The sequence below is a fragment of the Mytilus galloprovincialis genome, chromosome 8 (assembly GCF_965363235.1).
Source record: "Mytilus galloprovincialis chromosome 8, xbMytGall1.hap1.1, whole genome shotgun sequence".
NCBI lineage: Eukaryota > Metazoa > Mollusca > Bivalvia > Mytilida > Mytilidae > Mytilus > Mytilus galloprovincialis.
The window spans coordinates 23,069,908-23,092,582 of NC_134845.1; the positions used below are offsets into that span (position 1 = coordinate 23,069,908).

The 22,675-nt window shown below is 30.3% G+C and overlaps 1 protein-coding gene across 2 annotated transcripts; it reads left to right on the top strand.

The window, feature by feature from the left end:
* Positions 1 to 3,962: 3,962 nt before the first annotated feature.
* LOC143085347 (tetratricopeptide repeat protein 29-like) lies at positions 3,963 to 16,642 on the top strand. 2 transcript variants are annotated; one of them, XM_076261626.1, is made up of 11 exons: positions 3,963 to 4,041; positions 6,789 to 7,011; positions 7,577 to 7,800; positions 9,212 to 9,397; positions 10,039 to 10,251; positions 10,979 to 11,064; positions 12,431 to 12,522; positions 13,375 to 13,498; positions 13,817 to 14,051; positions 15,146 to 15,164; positions 16,401 to 16,642. In XM_076261626.1, exons 2-11 carry the CDS (start codon positions 6,806 to 6,808, stop codon positions 16,459 to 16,461), a joined length of 1,446 nt encoding a protein of 481 aa, XP_076117741.1. In that variant the 5' UTR covers positions 3,963 to 4,041; positions 6,789 to 6,805; the 3' UTR covers positions 16,462 to 16,642. The 2 variants fall into 2 exon arrangements, with proteins under 2 accessions (XP_076117741.1, XP_076117740.1); XM_076261625.1 differs by lacking the exon at positions 15,146 to 15,164.
* Positions 16,643 to 22,675: the final 6,033 nt, after the last annotated feature.

Consider the following 22,675-nt stretch of genomic DNA (forward strand, 5'->3'; position numbering starts at 1 on the left):
TCAAAAACGAGATGACAATAGACACAACTATTTCAAATCCTATTTCAGGTCATATATTATTATAGTTCTCCCTGACTCAAATAGCATTAAGAACATCGCAAAGAATTTAGTATAAGGAAAGAATCAGCAGTCTAAGAAATTGATGACCTGGGGTAATGCCAAAATATATGAAAGAATCAATACTTCGCCCATCATAATTGTATCAGACGAAACCGGTAACATTTAAGGGATGGAATTAGAGTATATATTTTCACATAACAACAATGACTTATGTCAAAGACAGCTGGTGGTTTTAAAAAAAAATTCGGTCTTTAAAAAATAGAAACAACTTTAAATAAACCATGATAGTACAGTTTCTCTGACCATCCGTGCAATGAAATAGACATACCATGAACGATTATTTTTTTCTATTTTAAATCCAAGACTTGTATAAAGCTGCCTGATGATAGAAAAATTAAGGGCAACATTTTTAAAGTTTCGCAATATAATTAAAATAGTTATCTCTGATTACGTTATACTACATCAAGGATTTGTATAGTAAGACAAATATTCCCTTAACGAAAAATAAGCCCTGCGACAAACATTTGCCGCAAGTTTGCAGCAAACATTGCCGCAAGCTTGCTGCAAACTTGCCGCAACCATTTTACCATGCAAATGAAGTTTGCGGCAAACATAATTATGCAAATTAGATTTGCCGCAAGCTTGCGGCAATTGTTTGTTGCAAACTTGCGGCAAACTTGCAGGAACTACACATATACCAATGTCATGTGTGTAGACACATTCAATTTATCTCTTTCAAATTACACAGCAACATTTTTAAAAAGTCAATTCCTGTCTTTATACAAACAGCCATTGAAAGAATTCTTGCAAACTCGTGAGATGTGAGGAAATACATACATGCATTTGAGTTTTGAAAAAGTGGCAGGAGTCATTCTCAAATGACATAATTATATATAATATACCTGTATTAAAAACTGAAAAAGGCAAAATCTCAAGATGTATTGAGTATAAAGCTAGGTATAATTGCATTACGGAATTAAACTTAATCTTAATAAACATGATCATGATGGTGCAGTACATCAGTAACAAATTCAAACTTATAATAGCTTAAGTTTTTTAATCACACATACATGTATATATAGTTGCTTACTTAATTATGTATGATGATAACATTAATTATTTTATTAAAACATGCAGTTCTATGAATCATTTGTACTTACACAATTACATACTGATTATCCCAAAGTATTGAACCAAAATGCCTCCTTGATCTCTTATATGTGATATGCATTTCCAAACACAACCAATATGTACTAGCCACAATTTCAAATTGTTAGCATCCAGGAAGTGCCAGCTAGGCATGCCCAGTCAATATTGTGTAATTCCGGCAATGTTCTGGCAAACATATAGAATGGTCAAAGTTTTCTGCAATCTTGCGGCAAACATATTGAATGGTCAAAGTTTTCTGCAATCTTGCGGCAAACATTCTTTATTATTTTAAACTTTCTGGCAATCTTACGGCAAACATTGATGTTTCTGCAAACTTGCCGCAATGTTTGCTGGAAGTTTGCAGCTAGCGGCAAACATCTGCAAACACTATGTTCTGTGTTCCTGCAAAATTTTTGTTTGCCGCAAGCTTGCAGCAAGTCTGCTGCAAGTTTGCGGCAAACAACTCATTTTCATAAGGGTTACTATACAAATCCTTGACTACTCATATGTAGTATAACGTAATCAGAGATCAATATTTTAATTAGATTGTCGTTAGGAATGGTTAAGAGTTGATCGATTATATCAGCTGATTCAATAGATATGTTCATTACAAAACAGTACAATCACAAAATGTTGAACGCTGAGGAAAATTCAAAACGCAAAGTCCCTAATCAAACGGCAAAATCAAAAGCTGAAACACATTTAACAAATGGATAACAACTGTTGACTTGGTACAGACATTTTCTTAATATGTAGAAAAAAGGTGGATTTAATTAGCCTGGTGTTTTAGTAAGCTAAACCTCTCATTTGTATTGTAGTCGCATCAAATTCCATTATAGATCATTATATTGATGACGATGTGTGAACGAAACAAACATACATACATAATAGGTAAAAATGTCAATCGAGACAATTTGCATGTTCAATGTTTATTTATAATTAGGATCGATGCCTTACAACAGATGTAAAACTCAACTGCTGTAAGTTGTTGATCGGTTGTCGAATACTGTGCAACTTTAATGTCTCGCAAGCATATGGAAGCGAAAGTCTACATATTCCTGACTATTCCTGGCTGGGTAGGTATGACCAATGTCGAAGACAGCCTACATGTTTGTATCTAAAGCATGATCACTCTATAGTCTTATGGGTACAGGTCTACATGGAAAGAATGGTTTGGATCCTGAAACAGCTATAACAATCCTATATACTTACGTCATGCCTATTTTAACCTATGGCCTTGAAATTTTACTTCCATCTGGCCGTATTTTGGATTCTATACATCAATTCCATAAGAAAATGATAAAACAAATACTGTCATTAGCCAAAAATACAGCTGATCCTGCGGTATATATTATAAGTGGATCTCTACCTATAGAGGCTGAACTACATCTAAAAGCATTATCTCTTATGATTTGGAAATATTACAAGAGCAGATAGATCTACCATTGAATGGAGACTAACAGAAAGACAACTACATTTAAAGACAAACCAAAGTAATAGCTGGTTCATTGAAATCAAGAAAATATGTTTGAAATATGACATTTTGGACTGCCAGGATTTTTTAAACAACCCTTTAGCATGTTCAGGAAAATTGCAAGGGAAACGTTTAATCACCAAAAAAATACATACTTACTGGAATGACAATATTAATAAAGACTCTGAGAGATACTCAAGCTTAAAATATATATCTGGTGAATATAAGACAAAAAGAATACATCTAATACTTACAACAAATTCATCAAACTGTAGAGACATCATCAAATTACCCATTAGGACCAGATTTGCAACTGGCAATTACATCTTGCAGTCAAATAGAGCAAAATTTAATCAAAATGAGGTTTCTGCCATCTGCAGAGTCTGCGACAAAGAGGATGAAACCATTTCACTTTTTCTGATTTCATGTACACCTTTAGAAACTGAAAGAATGTCTCTCTTGAAATCTCTCCGAAAACAATATATCAAAGTGCTAGAACTACTTAACATTAATATGCATGATATAGATGTAGACTTCATCCATGTTATTATCAATCCATATCATCTAGTGAATTATTGTGGTACCTCTCTAACCAGTGAACTATGTGCTTTTATTAACACCCATATAGAGCCTGCTTGTAGAACATTAATATATAAGCTCCATTTACACATGTTACACAGATACAAACTTTTAAATTTAGGTCAGAAAAGATCTAGAAAACATAATTTAAGATTATAGCCCTATTTACTAAAAAAAAAAGAAGTTGTGTGTGGACTGCAAATCTCGTATTTTCTAAGGACTCATTTTTAGATTTTATAGACGAGAACGTGTGTGATATTGGTGTAGAGATATATACCGACAATTGTAAATAGTGTATATCGTTATACATATTCTATTGGTGATTGGATATTGTAATTTACTACTGTATAACATTCTACTGGTGAAGGGATATGATTGACTTCATACTGAAGGTGTGCCTATATTGGCAGAAAATATACAGATACAGATACATGCCTCGAACGTTTTTTTCCCCCATTAGTTTACAGATGGGTACGTTGCAATATTTTTGGTGTTTAGTTATATATCAAATGATTCCGTAGTGGGCTAATCTGAAAAGTGTTATCTCGATCGATATTTCTTCTTTGTTTCTCGTATTTATATTATTTTGCCTGAAAATGGGTTTTAGTATCACATAGATATTACGTGTAAAACCTTAATTTATAGATTAAACAATATAGGTTATAAAAAAGTATTATTTTTTTCACGTACAGAATATTTACTGCGGGCTATTGTTTATCCTTAGCAACGTCAATTTTAATGGAGGAAATGTGATTTCTTTTTTTTTCTTGTTTATATAGGTAAATGTTCATAATATATCAAAACGTGAATGGCGAAACTGTATTTTTTATCAGTTGTAAAGATAAATGTATATTTAAATATTTAAAATGTCATAAATTAGGTGCATACAACGCCAAACAAAACAAAAATACGCAAAAAAGATCGGACCTCGATAAGCTGATAAGATAGATCGCATGTCTTCAATTTTAGGGGTCCTAATATAACAGTATTAAGAGCTATGCTATGCTATGCTTACCTTTACCCTATACATTACCCTTACAAATAATCCTGGTCCCACCAAAGAACAAATCACCATAATCATTATATTTGTTATGTCACCATGCATAGTTCCATAGAGTATATGTCGTTTTATTTAGGAACACAACTCTTACATACACCTTATCCCTATTTGTCAGCTATTACTGGATATCATACAGGTTCCCGTAAAATTTTACGTCATAAAACAAAATATCTGATGCCACAATGGAAAAGTGATTGTTGGGGACGTCAAAAGTTCAAGCGTCCGGGTCAGCCGTGAAAAGCGATAAGGTGTATTGAAGAAAAACCATAAATTAAGTAAGTAAGTAAGTAAGTAAAACTTTATTTGGATTCGGCATATTGACAAACAATACAAACATAAGCTCTAATGAGCTTTTCACCGAATATAAAAACATATGCAATAACAAATAAAACAAGGCATGCAGCATGCAATAAATAATAAGAAGCAGCACCAAAAATTAACTCTAAGCAAATAGATAATACATGTATCTTGCAAAATACCAAAACATATATATGAAGCACTAAAATTTTTAAAAATTTTCTGTTTAAAAATTAATTTTTAAATAATTTATGAATTATAAAGTAAAAAATTCCAAATCTTTCAAATTTTAAAAGGTAAAAAACAAAATTTCAGTTGCAACGCAGGCTGTTAATGCAACATAAAAAGCATAAATATTGTAACACAAAGTTATCTACAGGCAGAGCAAAAACATTCTGTTCCACTCCAGGACTGTACAAGACTCTTAAAATGTGAGAAGCTGTTAACAGTCCTGAAGTGGTCAGGTAAGCTATTCCATAAAGTAGCAGCAGCAAAACTAAAAGATTTTTTTCCATATGAGGTAGTTCTTACCTGTGGTACATCCAAAATATTGCTGTATCTAAAAGAATATTTAGTGTGTTTAATTTTTATTAAATTTTGTAAACATACAGGAGCCAAATTATTAAAAATTTTATAAGTCTCAAGTGCCATTGTCCTGATGCGTCTTACTTGTAGGGTTGGAACCTTTGCGTTCTCAAGAAGAGTTTCAGAGGATGATAAATAGTCGTCGTATACAAATCGTAATGCTCTCTCTTGTATTTTTTCAAGTTTTTTAGAATTTTTCTCTGTACAAAAATGCCAAGCCAAAGGGCAAAAATTAAAATTACTCAAAATAAAAGTATGAAAAATTGTAAGTTTATTTAATCTGTTTAAAAATGATCCAATTCTCTTGAGAAAATTCAGCTGTTGTGATGCCTTTCTACACAAGTTACTTATATGTGCATCAAATTTTAGTTGGTAATCAATATCAATTCCATGTAACTTTACTGTTTCTTCACATGATAAAATATTTTGCTGAATTTGTATAGATGGATTTTTTGCAAAGGTTCTTTTCCCTACAGCAATAACTTGGAATTTATCAGGATTTGCCTGCATCTTATTTTCTTTAAACCAATCAATAAGCACTTGAGACTCAGATTCTAATGTTGATATGAGATGGTCATAATCCGGACTACTAAAAGACAGAGTATTGTCGTCCGCATAATTATATAATGTACCATGTTTAACAAAATAAAAAATATCATTTATGAAGATATTAAATAAAAGGGGCCCCAATATAGAACCTTGGGGTACCCCTTTTTGGATGTCAGCCCAGCTACTCAGAACACCGTTTACTTTAATTTGCTGTTTTCTATCAGAAAGATAAATTAGCGGATAACATGAATTACGGAATAACACACCGTTATTATACGAATAACACTTGAAATTTTAATATTAGGACATATTGTTGACTTATATACATGTAGTCTAGAAGCAATAGGGCTCTTCATGGTTAGTTCGGCCATATTGGATATGGGGCAGCTTTTATTTGAATGAGGTGGAAATAGTATGAAAGTAGGTGAAATCCTATGCATGCTTCCAAGCTACTGCACTGTTTTAATGATATTTTCCCGTATTTTTCACCCAATTTTTACTCCATTATGAAAATCTAACCCTATCCAATATGGCTAACCTAACCGTGAGAGCCAAATTTTGAATGGTGCAACGCCATGCCCTTTTTCTTCTAAAAAAATGATGCCAACAGGGTATGAAATTAGCAGGGGCCCACAAACCAATGGCCCCTAAAATTTGGTGTGGGCTACTGAAATTTCAGCTTTTCTTGTACATGTATAGGACTATATATGTGTACTAACACTAGTGCTAGATTTTTAGTTGGTAGTTTCTGACAAGAGGACTAACATACATGTAATTGTGCAACTAAAATTATGACAAACTTAAACAACTTTGAATTTGAACTGTTACTTTAAATTGAATACCCTCTCAACCTCAGTGTCATTTCCTGTTATTATATTTGCCTCAATGAAAACTAATTGCTTTTGTTTATTATAAAATAAGAAAGGTTCGAGAATCAGATTTATTTTGAGTTGTTACAATCAAATTTCTATTACCAAACTTTTGATTTGAATGAAATGTCAAAACATTGTGTTTAAAATTTCTATTATTTTATAGGTTAGGGAACTGTGAACATGGCGGCGACGTTGCCGCCGATAAACAACAGAGGGCAAAATGGTGTTGGGAATAGAAATGTTTTCATGCCCACTCCACCTAGAGGCCCACCAAGTGGCAGATTACAACCTATTAAAGTACCAGGCAAAGCTGAAAGGGATTTGTTTTTTAAGCAAGAAAAATTAAGACAACAACAACCTGAACTAAGCAAAAAGCAGACCACAAGGTACATTGTAATTATTATTCATATTGTTATATATATACATGTATATACATGACTTTTGTATATATAAATATATGTTATTGGTATATACATAGAGGTAATGATTGACATGCTGAAGTGTGATGGTCTAGTTGCATTTCAAATAACCACCACATTTTTTTAGTCAATGCAATCAGTAATGCTTTTTAAGCAAATGTGTTTAACTCTTGATTTTTTACATTAAAAAAAGGTTAGCTACCATATTCAACAATTAACTTTTCTATACCATAAGAAAAATACAAAATCTCCCTGAGTTTTAGACAAGTTTTAATTAGATTTAATAAAAACTATCTAAGTTCTACAAAGATGAGAAAAACACAAAGAAATCCTGTAAAATACAGGGAAACTTTACTTAGGAAATAAGAAAAGATAACCATTGACCGAATTCCGGATGTTGGGACAGACAAATTAAAAGACTTCCAAAAAGACAAACTGTATTTTATCAACTATAAAATTGCAGTTTTTACTTTACAGAAGTGACTTTGTCAGATTAACATTTTGTATTTACATTTATTTCATATTTTAATAGGTACAGAAATTCATATAAACATAACTTGTGCTTAGACATGCTACAAGATGGATATCATAAATCATTCAGTGAACTTTTTGCACTTATAAAACAACAAGAAGAAGAAAGACAAAGACAAGGTGAAGAGTCATTAATGTGGTCAATGGTCATGTTAAAAGACCAACATGAAAAACTGGACATGTTAAAACAACATTTGTGTAAAGCAGAGGAAGCTGAAAGGAAAGGTATACCATCATGACTATCAATGAAAGGAGTATGTTCGATAAGGTCCTAAAATGGCCCCCTTATTTAGCGTAAATTTCAAATTCAGATTTATTTACTAATATCACGATAAATTATAGCTAATACATTGACTAGATAGGATATAAGCCATTTTATTGAAAATTTCACGTTTCTGCGTTTCATTATGACGTCACAAGTTGTACTCATATTGATTTTTCACGAAAAAATAAATGAAAATGGGTAAATTTCCATAGATTATTGGACAGGAAACATAGAGCGCATACGTCGACAACAAAGATCTTTTAAAATAATGTTTGTGAAGACATTTCACAAATTCAAATTCAAATTCAAATTATTTATTCAAGAAAACTCACAAAGAGCATAAAATGAACAATATAAATGCATATGTACATAAATATTCACATGTCTTATTTCAATATTAAGCTTGTCGACGCCTGCGCTCTATGTTTCCTGGTCCTTTATTTGGTTGAAATCCAGCTGATTTTTTCAAATTTCACAAAAATCCTTTATCTTGACCTTTTTGGGATGTAAAAATCAACGTGTTAGAATTAAACTTTGACAAAAACAGTTCTGTTTAACTTTCTCACATGTCTTTAAGGCAACTTAAAGCATTTATTGTCTTGTAACTATGAGCTTTATAATTAGGGCCAAATATGGCCCTTACCGAACTTACTCCTTTAGGGAATTAGAATTAAAAAATAATTAAATTTTTTAAGGTTCTTTTATAGCGTTTTTCTGATGTAGTGCAAATGTACACTGTGAATGCTAGTGCATGTATTAGTTAACTTAGCTTTGAAACTTTTAAAGATTTTATTTTTCTTTGTCCAAGCTCAAAAATATTGAACAATTGTTATTTATACTACACATTGTACATGTATCTACATGTAGGTTGCAAATAAATTTCAATAGCTCAATTTAAAATTTACTGTTTATGGCATGAGTATTGAAATTTTTTGAAAGCAGATCTGAACTCACAAACTAATAGGTTTTGGCTTTACTTGTTTGATCAATGAAAATCATGATGTAAGAATTCAAGAATTAAATAATATCATCTAAGCCATTGAAGATGTGTACTTCTTTGAATTATAAAAATAGAAAAAAATGCTTTTGTTTAAATTTTTTTTTCCATTTAGGGAAAAGAAAATGCCAAATGAGTCACAGAAACATAAAGGCTAAGAAAAAATACATGTGTTTCAGCTAAAATACCTTAATTATATTGTCTACCCTTTAAAAAAAATGTTTAAGTCACTTTTGAAAAAGCACTACTAAAATCAGATTAATTCCCTTGTTTGAAATATCATTCTTTTGAATGTTATGTATCAAATCATGATACAATATTTACACATTATGAACTCCATTGTATGCAATTATTATTCTTTGTGTTTTTTACAGGTGATTTTGGTGAAGTATACAGAAGTAGATACGAACTTGCCAGATATTTTCAATCAGGTGGAGATAAGTGGTTAGCTGACCATTTTTTTACAACTTGTTTACAAACCAGTGCCCAGGTCAAAGGTGATAATGGAAAAACACAAGCACAAGGATATTTAAATGTTGGATTAGCTTTAGAGGAACAAGGTAATTATGCAAGCTATAACTCGTTGTATTGTTTAAAATTTTTATCTATATATATCGTCACGTTCAATTACTGAACCTTAGTCAAAATTTATTATTATTTTTCTAATCATTATCAATTTGCCATTTATTTGGGATGTCTAAATACACAGCCTCTGTTTTAATTACTCTACAATTGTCAAATTTGAAATATTATATACCAGCTTTGATCCTCCAGTGCCATTTATCGGGAATGTATTTTCAGGCAGTTGTTGTAACATCTTAACTGTTGTCATTTTGGAATTTTAGAGTTGTGCCAGTTCATATCGCAAATTACTATTTTTATTTTAGGTGTATCTTTGCGTCATGTTTTGGAAATTTTTAAATATATACTAGTGTAACGTGTATGATCCATGGCTCCGTAAGATTTATCGTTGGCTATTATTCAGTCATTTCATAAATACAAATTGATAAACCAATTTTGTGCAGAATAAGTAAAGAAAACATGCACACAAATTAAACATAAAATATGGTAAGAAATGGACCATTCTTGGGTTTTTGTAGTTAATTGACCCACACTCAAAAACAGAATACATGTATCAAAATAAACTTCTTTTACAAAATGATGATATATTTTTCTGAACCAATTTGATTTTTACCCACAGGAGATGTGTTATCAGCTGCTGAACATTTTGAAGCTTATTATAAACTTTCTGTGGACCATAGAGAATGGATACAGGCAGATAACTTAACATTCCACACAGATGCTTGTATCAATTTATGGAGGATTTACTCTTCAATAGCTGCTAGTATAGAAGAGGAGGATCCACAAGAATCATTAGATTATTTGATCAAGGCCTTAAAATTAGCAACAGAAAGTAAGTTATTAACCTCCTGGTGCATTATTTTCTTGCTGTGTTGACCAGGCCCATTGGTGGCTTTTGCTATTTTCTTGTCTTTGGTCAGAATATTGTCTCTTTAAAATATTCCCCATTTCCATTCTCAATTTACATATCAATTATTAATAATTATAATGCATCTAGTTTTTATTTATCAATGGTTCTGATTGGATGACAATTAGCTTAAAATTCTTTATCTGTACCTGTCTGTAACTAAATGAAGCTTACATTTTGAATTCTGGAATATATATATACTATTCGTTGCAAGGTCAACTCAATTTGCAACATTTTCAATTTGTCTGCAAGCATGGGCTCAAGTAAATTTCAAAATGAACCATATATATTACTGATGATTAATTCGTAATTCATAATATCTTTTATACTTATTTATTTTAATGTGTCAACTGTCATAACTATCAACAATGAGTATAAATATAAGGTTATAAAATATGAAACAACACTATAAATTTCATGTATCCAAAGCAACTTTTCTGAATTTACCTTCATCAGAAACGCTAATAAAATGTATTATTAAAACTAAAAACAAATCATGTGTCTAAAACAATGGAGTAAATTAGAAATAATAGTTTCGTCTATCCTTATCCAGTACATACTATGGTATTATCAAGAGGATGTGTCTATTATAGAAGATACAATGTAAAAATGTCACTGATTTTTTTTTATTTGAATGTTGTGTATATTTTAGGTCAAGACAAAGAGTTACAAGGAATAGCGTCTTACAGATTAGGTCATGCTTATGAACAGAATGGAGACGGGGAGACTGCTCTATTGGTTAGTATTTTACCTCTTTTTATTCAGATTTCTTATTTGTTCTGTTAGCCGTCAGACTAATTGAAAAGGTTTAAACACATTGAATTAATTACAGTTTTATTTGTACTGTTTTAGCACAGAATGATGTTATATTAAAATGCATGTTGGTAAAGTGATTTATTGAATATATTTTTCATATCCCTGTCACATAAAACACCACATCCAGTTATAGTACTACATACATTTCCAATTGAACAGTTAAAACATATTTTGTTATAGTAACTAAGAACAAAACTGCTCAATTTTCACACTTAAGGTAGAAAATTGAGCAGTTTTGTTCCTCCATTTTGGATTTTGAAATACTAGAAAACAAGGTCTAGATCTTTGATGAAATGTGCAAATTTTTATAGTAGTAGGTAATTCATGTGTAAGAATTTTCATTATAATATAGAAAATGCCATGTTTGGTCATATTTATGATTGTATTTTACAAAAATAAGAATTATTTTGTTTGATTCATTTTTTCCCAACTTTGTCAAATAAGGGGAGGCAACTCAAATGCAAGGGCAGATAATTCAGATAGTGTTACTTTAAAATAGAATGTGTTAGGAATTTACCCATTTTTACACGTAGCAAGAAAACGAGTCCGGTGACCCCATTTTTTCTTTTTCTTATCTGAAAGCATAATATTGGAGCTATCTTCTCAAATTTTATCTCAAAATTCTATGGTGTGGTTTGCGTTTTATGGCGGAAAAATGAGTTTTCCATGCATAATCTATACAAAATCTTTACAATTTTGTACAACCTGTAGTGTGAAAATAAGTACGGTGACTCGTTCTTTTTATTAATGTTTTTAAACAAGCAGGATATGAACTACATTTTGGCAAATTATTAAAAGATTCTATGGATTATAATTTAGACACCCCATCTACCTTAATAATCATTCAAGTACTGAAATAAAAAGTGTTATCTTTACAAAGTCTAGTTTATTATTCTTTTTTTTTTTATAGGTATATCAACTTGAAAATTAAGTGAAATCAACTGAAATTTTATACCCCTTTCATGAATATGAAGTTGTTTAACCCAGTAAACATGAATAAAATCAGCAAAAGTTGACAAAACCAATGAAGTTTACAAAAATATAGGTTTCAAACTTTAAAAATATAACATCATAATATTTGGCATGGGACTTTTAATTTGAACAAAAATTGGAAACTGTTCTCTGATTCTTATCTTACCTTGTCCTCAATGTTCATTTCATATGTTTAGGAAATCAGTTTTGTCATCATTTTTCATTTTATTATTCATGAACTGTTTATTTAGTCTCTTGTTGACAGTTATACCACATCTTGTTATTTTATATAATGGTATTTAAATTTATATTTCAGCATTTAAATGAATATTTGAAAATCTGTACAGCTGAGAGTGACAGTGAGGGAATTGGCAAAGCTTGTGATGCAATCGCAAAGGCTTATGCAAAGTAGGTTTTATTTTTAACTAGAGTTATCTCCTATACAGTGAGCACAAATATCAAGACATTACACTCTTAAAGATTGTTTTAAACAAACAGAATACAAGTCAAACAACAAATTTGAAATTGAAACTTTTAATTTTCTGATTGTGTTTTAAACACACAATTTGATAATGTTTAAAGTCCAAATAATTTACAAACCAATATTTACAGATTGTGGTATCAAAGTTTTTTTTTATTCATTTATTTTCATTTGATAGACTTTTGCTAAATTTTTGCATCTATTACGAAAGACTTCAAACTGAAAATATCATAAATACAGAAATTCATTATCTTACTACATGTAAGTAGACTACCATGCAATCATCTGATTATAGTTATGTGGATTCATTTAGTTTCATGAGTACCATAATTCTTAGAATTAGGGAAACTCCCATTTTAATGAGTATTTGATTTCGTCGTTTTAAAAAATAATGCATAATTGCAATTTGTTGAATACTAAGATTGGTGCTGCTGCCTTTGTTCCCATAAAAGACACAAAAATATTAATCAGTCTGCACCGTTAGCCACTAGTCCGATGACCCAGACTAGTAAATATTGATTCGAACTTAAGTAAAAATTTACAAAATTTTATATAGTCTGATAGGGACAAACTTTGATATTTAGTTTCCAGACTAGTAGATGAAAAAGGTTTTGGTGATGACTGATTAATCAAATAATAATAATGAATCCACCGTACAAAAACAAAGAAGGATTATATATTCAATGAAAATTTTTAAAAATCAAAAAATAATCTGGTCTAGTTGACAATAGTTGTGTAATTCATGTTTGTTTTTTACATAAAAAGATTTTATTTTACAGACAAGGTAAAGTTGAAGAAAGCATCACGTACCTGAAGAAATTTGTTGAAGTAGCTGAGAAAAGTGGAGAGGAAGTGGCTCTCAGCAAAGCTTGTCATAACTTAGGAAATATATTTAATTCTCTGGTAAGTTGTTGTGGATTTTATATAGAATTACATGTCACATTTTCAAAAAATGTAATTGCCATTGTTGCCTTTTGTAGCATGTTTCGATCATGAAAAGTTGTGGGTTTCAATTCCTGAGTGTAGGGTTTACCTATATACTTAATAATGTATTTTACTTTGTTAAGGACATGGCATAACCGTTAATCATGTGTTTAAAGGTAATATGTTTGCATTACCTAAGGAACAAGTGTAAGACGAGATATATTGCTCTGCATATTCACGTAATAATTATTCACCCATTTATACCATTATAAAAGTTAGTTTTTCTTTTAATTTTAGGGTCGATATTCAGAGGCAACAGAATATTTCAGTAAATCTTACAATTTATCACGGTCCCTGGGAGACAAAGAAGCCATCAGTACCAACAGGGTACAGTTCGGTATTGCTATGGCCCACAAGATGATGAAAGGACTAGACAGTCACACAGTGATGGGAACTCGCCCTGCATTGGAAAGATTGATTGAGTGGAAGAATGCTAGAGTTGATGAATTTGAAAAACCGTTCCCAGAACCTAGTAAGTTTTCCTACCTGTATTATTATTATACATATAAACCTCTTTCTACTTGCAGCTCTGTTTAAAAAAAAAAAGAAAAAAATGTAGATGTCACTTATTTTACAGTGTATTGTAAAGGAATTCATAAATGATTTGCACTTTGATATGTTTGTTAATATAAATGTTTAAATATCTACTGTATAAATTAGATGTAGTTTTATTTATGTGTAAAAATGGAAAGCCTTTCTTTTTTATAAGAAAAAAGTAAGCTATCATGCAATCATAAGTATGATAACAACATTTATAAACAATACTGATTTTAATGCATCAGATGCACATTTTTTCAATTAAGGTCTCTTCAGTGATGCTTGAGGCTAAAATGTTTGAAAATCCAAACTTATTAAAAAATTTAAAGAGCTTTCTCTTAATTTAATTTTGATTCACTTCATTTTCTGTATCATAATGTTGAGTTTCAGTATTTTCAGGCAGCAGTATAAATATAAACATGCATGTGTTACAGTCAGTAGAACATATTTTCAAATAAGAAAAAAGAAATTGCTCAGACATGCTAAAAAAAAGTCCATTATTCAATTGATTATGGGAGTTCTCATGTTTTGTCCAAACTTCAACCTTTTGTGGTTGAATAGATAGAATTCTTTGTGCCTTTTGTTCCAATGCCTATATTATTTTTTTTTAACTTTTAGTAATTGGTTAAGTAATAGGCATGATAGGTACAGAAACTTGTAAATGTAAATTGTTTTCTGTCTCTACAATGTATGTCGAGTCAATGTATTCATTGTCAAGCTTCATATTTTTTTATTATTTTTATCTCTAATAAGTAATGTTTGTCCAGAAATGTTTGGCTACATTATAATTTGGAATTTTTATCAAAGGACATAGATGAGATTTCAATGATTTCCAGGAAATATTGCATTTAAAAAATGTTATCAAAATTTAGAAAGCATTTTTTTTTTTATTTATTACAAATTCTATGCTATGGCAATGTTCACAATAATTTAAAAAAACATTGGAAAATTTTCTGATTAACAGAAGATATGTTTTTTTAGCCAATTCATCAATTTGAATCTGTAAATAAAATTGATTCTATTTGTTAGTTCCTGAATGGGAGCTTAGGTAAGAGTGAATTGACAAAATAAACTTTGGTTTGAAATGTTTTGCAGCTAACTGCTGTGTTTTTGCTTTTTTCTGATGACATGTTATAATTGGCTTACCAAAAAATATTATAACAACTTTGCTGAGTGTTATTTTAAAGCATGGATGAGATTATAATCCTCATTGTTTACATTATTCAAGAAGTTATAATTATGCATGGAGTGTTTTATTGAAAAGATAACATTCATTACTTTGATCATGAAGAATTTTTAGGTACGAGGAATATTGCTTTTTAACTTCTAACAATGTTATTATAACATGGTGTTAATAAAATAATACAAGTATACCAGCTAATGGTTAATGAATAAAGAGAATAGAACATTTTTGTCTTCATGAATAATAGATATAAGATCAAAATTATGTTTTTTTTTTAGTTTTCCGTAAATCATTGAGAAATGGACCCTATATTTTTGCATTCTGCAAAATCCTTATGAAAAATAACAAATGGGTAAAATTCAATATATTACACTAAAAAATTATGAAAGCAAACAAAGGCAAAAAACACCCCTCCTCATAGAAACCCTTGAATAATTTATATCAAATTGTCTCCTCTCGTCTCCATTATTATGCAGACATCATTTCAATAATACTGATTTTACAAAAACTTAGGCCAAAAATTTACAAATGAAAATGACAGATGTCTTTACCTAGTACTTTAGGCCCTTATTGTTAATGTATATTTCCTCATATATTTATCCCTCTTTGCTAACCCAAAATGAAGTTCAGCTACATTTCCTGATGTATGTTATCCAGAAGTTTACATCTTATTACTGTTGAGAGGTTGGATTTATTTAGTTATGTTATTATGATACCCTGACAAACAATTTTTTGGAAGTAAATAGGAATAAACCTGTCTGTCTGTTTGTCAATCTGTTTGTTTCTCTGTGTGGCTGCCTTTCTCTCTGTTATAATATGGTATGTCTTTGCTGAAGAGTATATTCTGCATTCATACAAAAACATTTTTTTTTTAAATTTTGCAATATTTTATTTTCAATAGAAAAAAATGCTCATATATATTTTTCTAATACACAGATTAAAAAATTCTATGCACAAGGAACTGCTCTTTTTATGCAAAAAGATTTATTTTCTGGAAAACTTTAAAATTGTATAAAATGAGATGGTTTATGATGTTTTTGTATCATTAAAGCAAGTATTAATTTGTCTGATCTTCCTAATCTTTCATTATTTTATCTACAGAAAAAGAAGAGCCAAAACCCAGAGAGCCAACGCCCCCACCACCACAGTCACAAGTGACTGAGGAGACGGAGCAAGAGCCACAAGAGGAGGAGAAAGTAGACGATACCAAAACTAAATCTGAGGGGACTGAAGATACATCTTCTGTCACTGAAACTACAGCTAGCTGAAATACTACAAACAATTAAATTATCATTGTACACATCTTTGGTGATTCAGTATTTAATAGACCATTTTCTGCTGAATATTTATGGTTTATTTCAAAGAAAAGAATTAAAAGATGCAGTGGTTTCTTGTAATTTAAAAAAAAGGCAAGATTTATGGTATTTTATCCCTCCCCTGAAAAAAAAACATAAGAAGAAACAATAGTCCATTTAAACATTTCTTCTCAAATGAATATCATATGATATGGTTGTTCTTTCTTTTTGTGTTGATACAACTTAGAATTCTTTTCAAATTTTGTTTTCAAAGTGTCTTTATTTAAAATACTGAATGGAATTCTATGTTTCATAATTCTGTTGAATATAAGTGCTTTGATTTCAATTATGAATTTCCTCATAGCATTCTTATAAATAATACTTAATGAACAGCATTAGTAATGACCTTTAATTTCTTCTGTCTTCCAGTCTAACTCTTAAATGAACTTAAAGAGGTGCCTTTTTGTATTTTGGTCTATATAGATGCAAGTGGCTTATCAAATTTTGTAATTCCCTGTTCTTTCTTTTTTTTCAACAATAAAAGGAAATTTATTTTTATATTTCGACTTTGTATTTAAATATTGTCATGTCAATGTGCATTACGTGTCATATTTTGTGTAAATTATTATATTTATATGGAAACTTAAAAATATTCCGTCCATTTTAACTTGAACGTACAGAAAATCAAATAAGAGATTCTGTGCTGAGTTGTATTACAATTCTGTTAACATTTATTTTGTTTTTGTTTTAATTGCTGCTTTTAAAAATTGCAGAAAGAATGTATTTTAATTTATTAAATAATTTCAGAGATAACACATCTTTAATACAATGCTTTGTCAGAAAAAAATTATCTTTAATTCAACATTTGCTTGCTTAAGTTCCAATGAAACAAAATAGGTAAAACTAATTAATTAAAAGTCATGTTTCAACAAGTGGTTATTTTCTTACTTGATATATTTCTGAAAAAAGAACATGATAATGATATATAATAATGTGACAAAGGACACCATTTAGTTTGACATGTCTTAAAGGATTTAGTTTTAAAAGAAGAGTTGGTTTGTTTTGTATTCTGTGATATATTTATCTGATATGTAATAACACATATATTTTCATTCATGTTATTTTCTAATCTTTCATATACAAATTGTTATACATATGTAAATATATGGAAGATTAATTCATTAGAAAATTTAAAGAATAAAGTATAAAAAGTCGTTAATATTGTTATCAGATAAAAAAAAAAAAAACTTGTTTATCACTTATGTTCATACCTGCCAACCTTAACTTGGGATATCCAAAATGAGAGGAGTTGACAGGACTTAAGATTGTTTTTATATGACCGCAAAAATTGAAAATTTTTTGGTCGTATATTGGTATCATGTTGGCGTCGTTGTTGTTGTCGTCGTCCGAATACTTTTAGTTTTCGCACTCTAACTTTAGTAAAAGAGAATAGAAATCTATTAAATTTTAACACAAGGTTTATGACCACAAAAGGAAGGTTGGGATTGATTTTGGGAGTTTTGGTCCCAACATTTTAGGAATGAGGGGCCAAAAAGGGCCCAAATACACATTTTCTTGGTTTTCGAACTATAACTCTAGTTTAAGTCAATAGAAATCTATAAAATTTTGACACAAGGTTTATGACCACAGAAGGAAGGTTATTATTGATTTTGGGAGTTTTGGTTCCAACAGTTTTGGAATTAGGGGCCAAAAAGGGCCCAAATAAGCATTATTCTTGTTTTTCGCACAATAATTTTAGTTTAAGTATATAGAAATCAATGAAATTTAAACACAAGGTTTATGACCACAAAAGGAAGGTTGGGATTGATTTTGGGAGTTGAGGTCCCAACAGTTTAGGAATAAGGGGCCCAAAGGGTCCAAAATTGAACTTTGTTTGATTTCATCAAAAATTGAATAATTGGGGTTCTTTGATATGCCGAATCTAACTGTGTATGTAGATTCTTAATTTTTGGTCCCGTTTTCAAAATGGTCTACATTAAGGTCCAAAGGGTCTAAAATTAAACTTAGTTTGATTTTAACCAAAATTGAAACCTTGGGGTTCTTTGATATGCTGCATCTAAAAATGTACTTAGATTTTTGATTATTGGCCCAGTTTTCAAGTTGGTCCAAATTGGGGTCCTATATTAAACTTTGTTTGATTTCATCAAAAATTGAATAATTGGGGTTCTTTGATATGCCGAATCTAACTGTGTATGTAGATTCTTAATTTTTGGTGTAGTTTTCAAATTGGTCTACATTAGGGTCCAAAATTAAACTTAGTTTGATTTTAACAAAAATTGAATCCCTGGGGTTCTTTGATATGCTGAATCTAAAAATGTACCTAGATTTTTGATTTTTGGCCCAGTTTTCAAGTTGGTCCAAATCGGGGTCCAAAATTAAACTTTGTTTGATTTCATCAAAAATTGAATAATTGGGGTTCTTTGATATGCCAAATCTAACTGTGTATGTAGATTCTTAATTTTTGGTCCCGTTTTCAAATTGGTCTACATTAAAGTCCAAAGGGTCCAAAATTAAACTAAGTTTGATTTTAACAAAAATTGAATTCTTGGGCTTTTTTGATATACTGAATCTAAACATGTACTTAGATTTTTGATTATTGGCCCAGTTTTCAAGTTGATTCAAATCAGGATCCAAAATTGTTATATTAAGTATTGTGCAATAGCAAGAAATTTTCAATTGCACAGTATTCAGCAATAGCAAGAAATCTTCAATTGCACAGTATTGTGCAATAGCAAGAAATTTTCAATTGCACAGTATTCAGCAATAGCAAGAAATCTTCAATTGCACAGTATTGTGCAATAGCAAGAAATTTTCAATTGCACAGTATTGGCAATAGCCAGAAATCTTCAATTGCACAGTATTGAAGAAAGAAAGATAACTCCAATTGAAAATTTCTTGCTATTGCACAGTATTGTGCAATAGCAAATTTTTTCAATTGGAGTTATCTTTCTTTGTCCAGAATAATAGTTGAATCAACTTAATTCATTGTTATATACAATATACAATGTATATTCACTTTTACTACCAACTGATAAATTAAAACAATCTTTACCATTCAGTGATAACAAGCACTTTATTTTACATTTTAATATTTTATGATGTATTTAAATGAGTAGTTATTGTTGTAAACTCCATTAGAAATTTAAATTGAGATCAGTTTTGGAAAAAGGGAAAGGGGGATGTGAAAAAAAATGGTGAGGGGGGGGGGGGGGTAAATTTTTCTCATTTCAGATTTCATGAAAAAAAGAAAATTTATTCAAACATTTTTTTCAGAGGATTAGTATTCAACAGCATAGTGAATTGCTCAAAGGCAAAAAAAATATTTTAAGTTCATTAGACCACATTCTTTCTGTGTCAGAAACCTATGCTGTGTCAACTATGTAGTCACAATCCAAATTTGTAGCTGAATCCAGCTTGAATGTTGTGTCCATACTTGCCCCAACCGTTCAGGGTTCAACCTCTGCTGTCGTTTAAAGCTGTGCCCTGCGGAGCATCTAGTTATATGATAAACACCTCAAAATAGACATTCAATGAGTTAAAAGCTCATAAATACTCATTCAAACAATACACTTGTAGATTAAAAACACTTGTGACATTATAAAACGGGATCAACTTGCGCTTTAAATCCCCTAAAGACATTTTGAAAAAAAATTGCAGTTATCATTTGGTTCCAGAGTTTTCTTTTTTTTTAAATAATAGTTATTAATCTTTTTTTTATAATTAGAGATTGATTAAACAGTATAACAGTTATTTTAAAAAAATAATTTCAAAGATCCCAAAGCCTTAAACTTTGTATGTCAGACGTGTGACTCTTTTACAAAAGACTCATCAATGATGCAGAATAAAAAAGATTGAATCAAAATAAAGTATTAGGTTGAATAGCATTGAGTACCAAACATTCTGAAAGTTTTTTGTCAAATACAGCTAAGATAACTATTCTTGGATACAAAAACCATACCCAGTAACGTTCAAATCAAGAAGAACTTGAAGAAGAAAATCCCAACAACAACAGACAATAAAAATAAACATTCCCTTAAGAGAGACAGAGTTCTGAGTCTTGAAAATGAAAACGATAATAGAAACAACGAAAAACACATCACAAAATACACGAAGAAAAAGTTTAGGAAAGGATACAAAATTTCAACATTTAATGCATGATAGTAATCAAGGAAACTCATTCAATACCTATGAACACTCACCAGAGCAATACATACAGCATCATAGTAATTATTTTCTTTTCATAACCACTCCTGCAAATCAAAACAACAATGAAGCAACCAAGAAAACGAAGTAATGGAAAAAGGATTTGGTCCTGTTAAACAATTATATTATTACGCATTAGTACTTCTCTGAACTTGCAATCCAGAATGGTACTTCCACATCCAACTCACATTCCTTTTATACTAACACCTTATATCATGGTCAATGTGACTATTCAAACCAAATGGGTTTACAACTTATACTTATAAATATTTTATGAAGGACTTTGTACTATCACGGATCCCGCAACCTTTTGTCAGTCAACTGATAGAATAAAATTATCTTATAAACTTATAAGATAATTAAAAACCGAAAATCAAGAAAATAAAACAACATGTTTGGTAATAGAGGGAGCAACGGAGTATCATACTCCATATCCTCATTACCTTATGATATTGATATTTTAATCAAAGAAAAGCTTTTGCCAAATATGACGAGGACTTAATTGTGTAAAACGATTATGAATACGACAAATTGTACATGGAAGTATGCAATATTTGTCATAGTATTGTTGTGAAATACCATAAGGAAAACCCAGAAAAATTGTTCCCACATATTGAAAATGAGATCAAAACTTGAATTGATTGATTGATTGATTCTTGTTTGCTTTACGTCGCATTATCACAAAAATGTTATATCGCGGCGATAGCTAATTCGAATATTTTTACATTTTAAAGCATATTTGAAAATCAGACAAAAGGTCCTTCAATAAACTAAAACTCTAGACTAAAAGATAACGTGATAAAAATTAAAATCGTCTTAAATATAATAACATTTTTATATTTTATAATATATTCCAATTACTTGAATTGAAGAAATAAACATAGGAATATCTTCAGAAAGCACAGCAAATTTTGAGAACGCTTAATAATGATAACACCAGTACTAAGCTAAACATTCAACACCATCAAGGAAACTCATTCAATACCTAAATCTTTCCAAATAGGAATTCTAACCCAGTTACAAAGGGTGGAAAGTAATCCACTGGATGTACAGTGGAATCACTGTTTCTCCTATTTTTAAAGGTCCACAAATAATGTGAAGCTTCAATTATCCCAAAGCCCAGATCTACAATTTACTGACGGATTTATCACCTTTTGGTCGTGTTAACCACACATATATATTTAGTAATATACGTGCATGCATATATCTTTTTGATTTATTCTGTTATACAAAATATAGATACTCATCACATAATGTTAATATAACACGAATTTTTCTTCCTTTTTTTCGTAAAGTGATATTTGGTGCAAATACCCTGACTAATCGAAACACTTTAATGTAGAGATAAAATTGATTGGCTAATTTTCTAACTAGTCAAAGTTCAGAAAAATATCGGATTACAGTAGCTTTTAAAAAACAACGTCCAGTTGTAAGTTGCCTCTTGAACTAGTCTTAGATATATGTTTCATTATAAATCGCATTAGATCATAAATTTAAACTGACCTGAGATGTGGATCAAATAGGCTGAAAAGGATTTATCATGTATGTGTATTGGGTGGAAATAAAACCAGTAATGTAAAGACATGACCCATAAACTATCAATACAATAATACAAACGTGCAAGGAAAGCAGAACTGGATTATTGTTTTAAGCTTTTTGTGAATAGTAACCAAAATACACGGAAGAATCCTAGTATCTTATCACAAATTATGCTTAAAACCTTTCACCATTATGTCACGTGATAAGTTCTAATACAATTAAAGGAGGGGTTGCAGTATCAAAGATCTAAATTCTCTAAAAATTTACTGAAGAAATAGACGTAATTGTAGAACGTAATGTTGGTAAATTTTCTGTGTA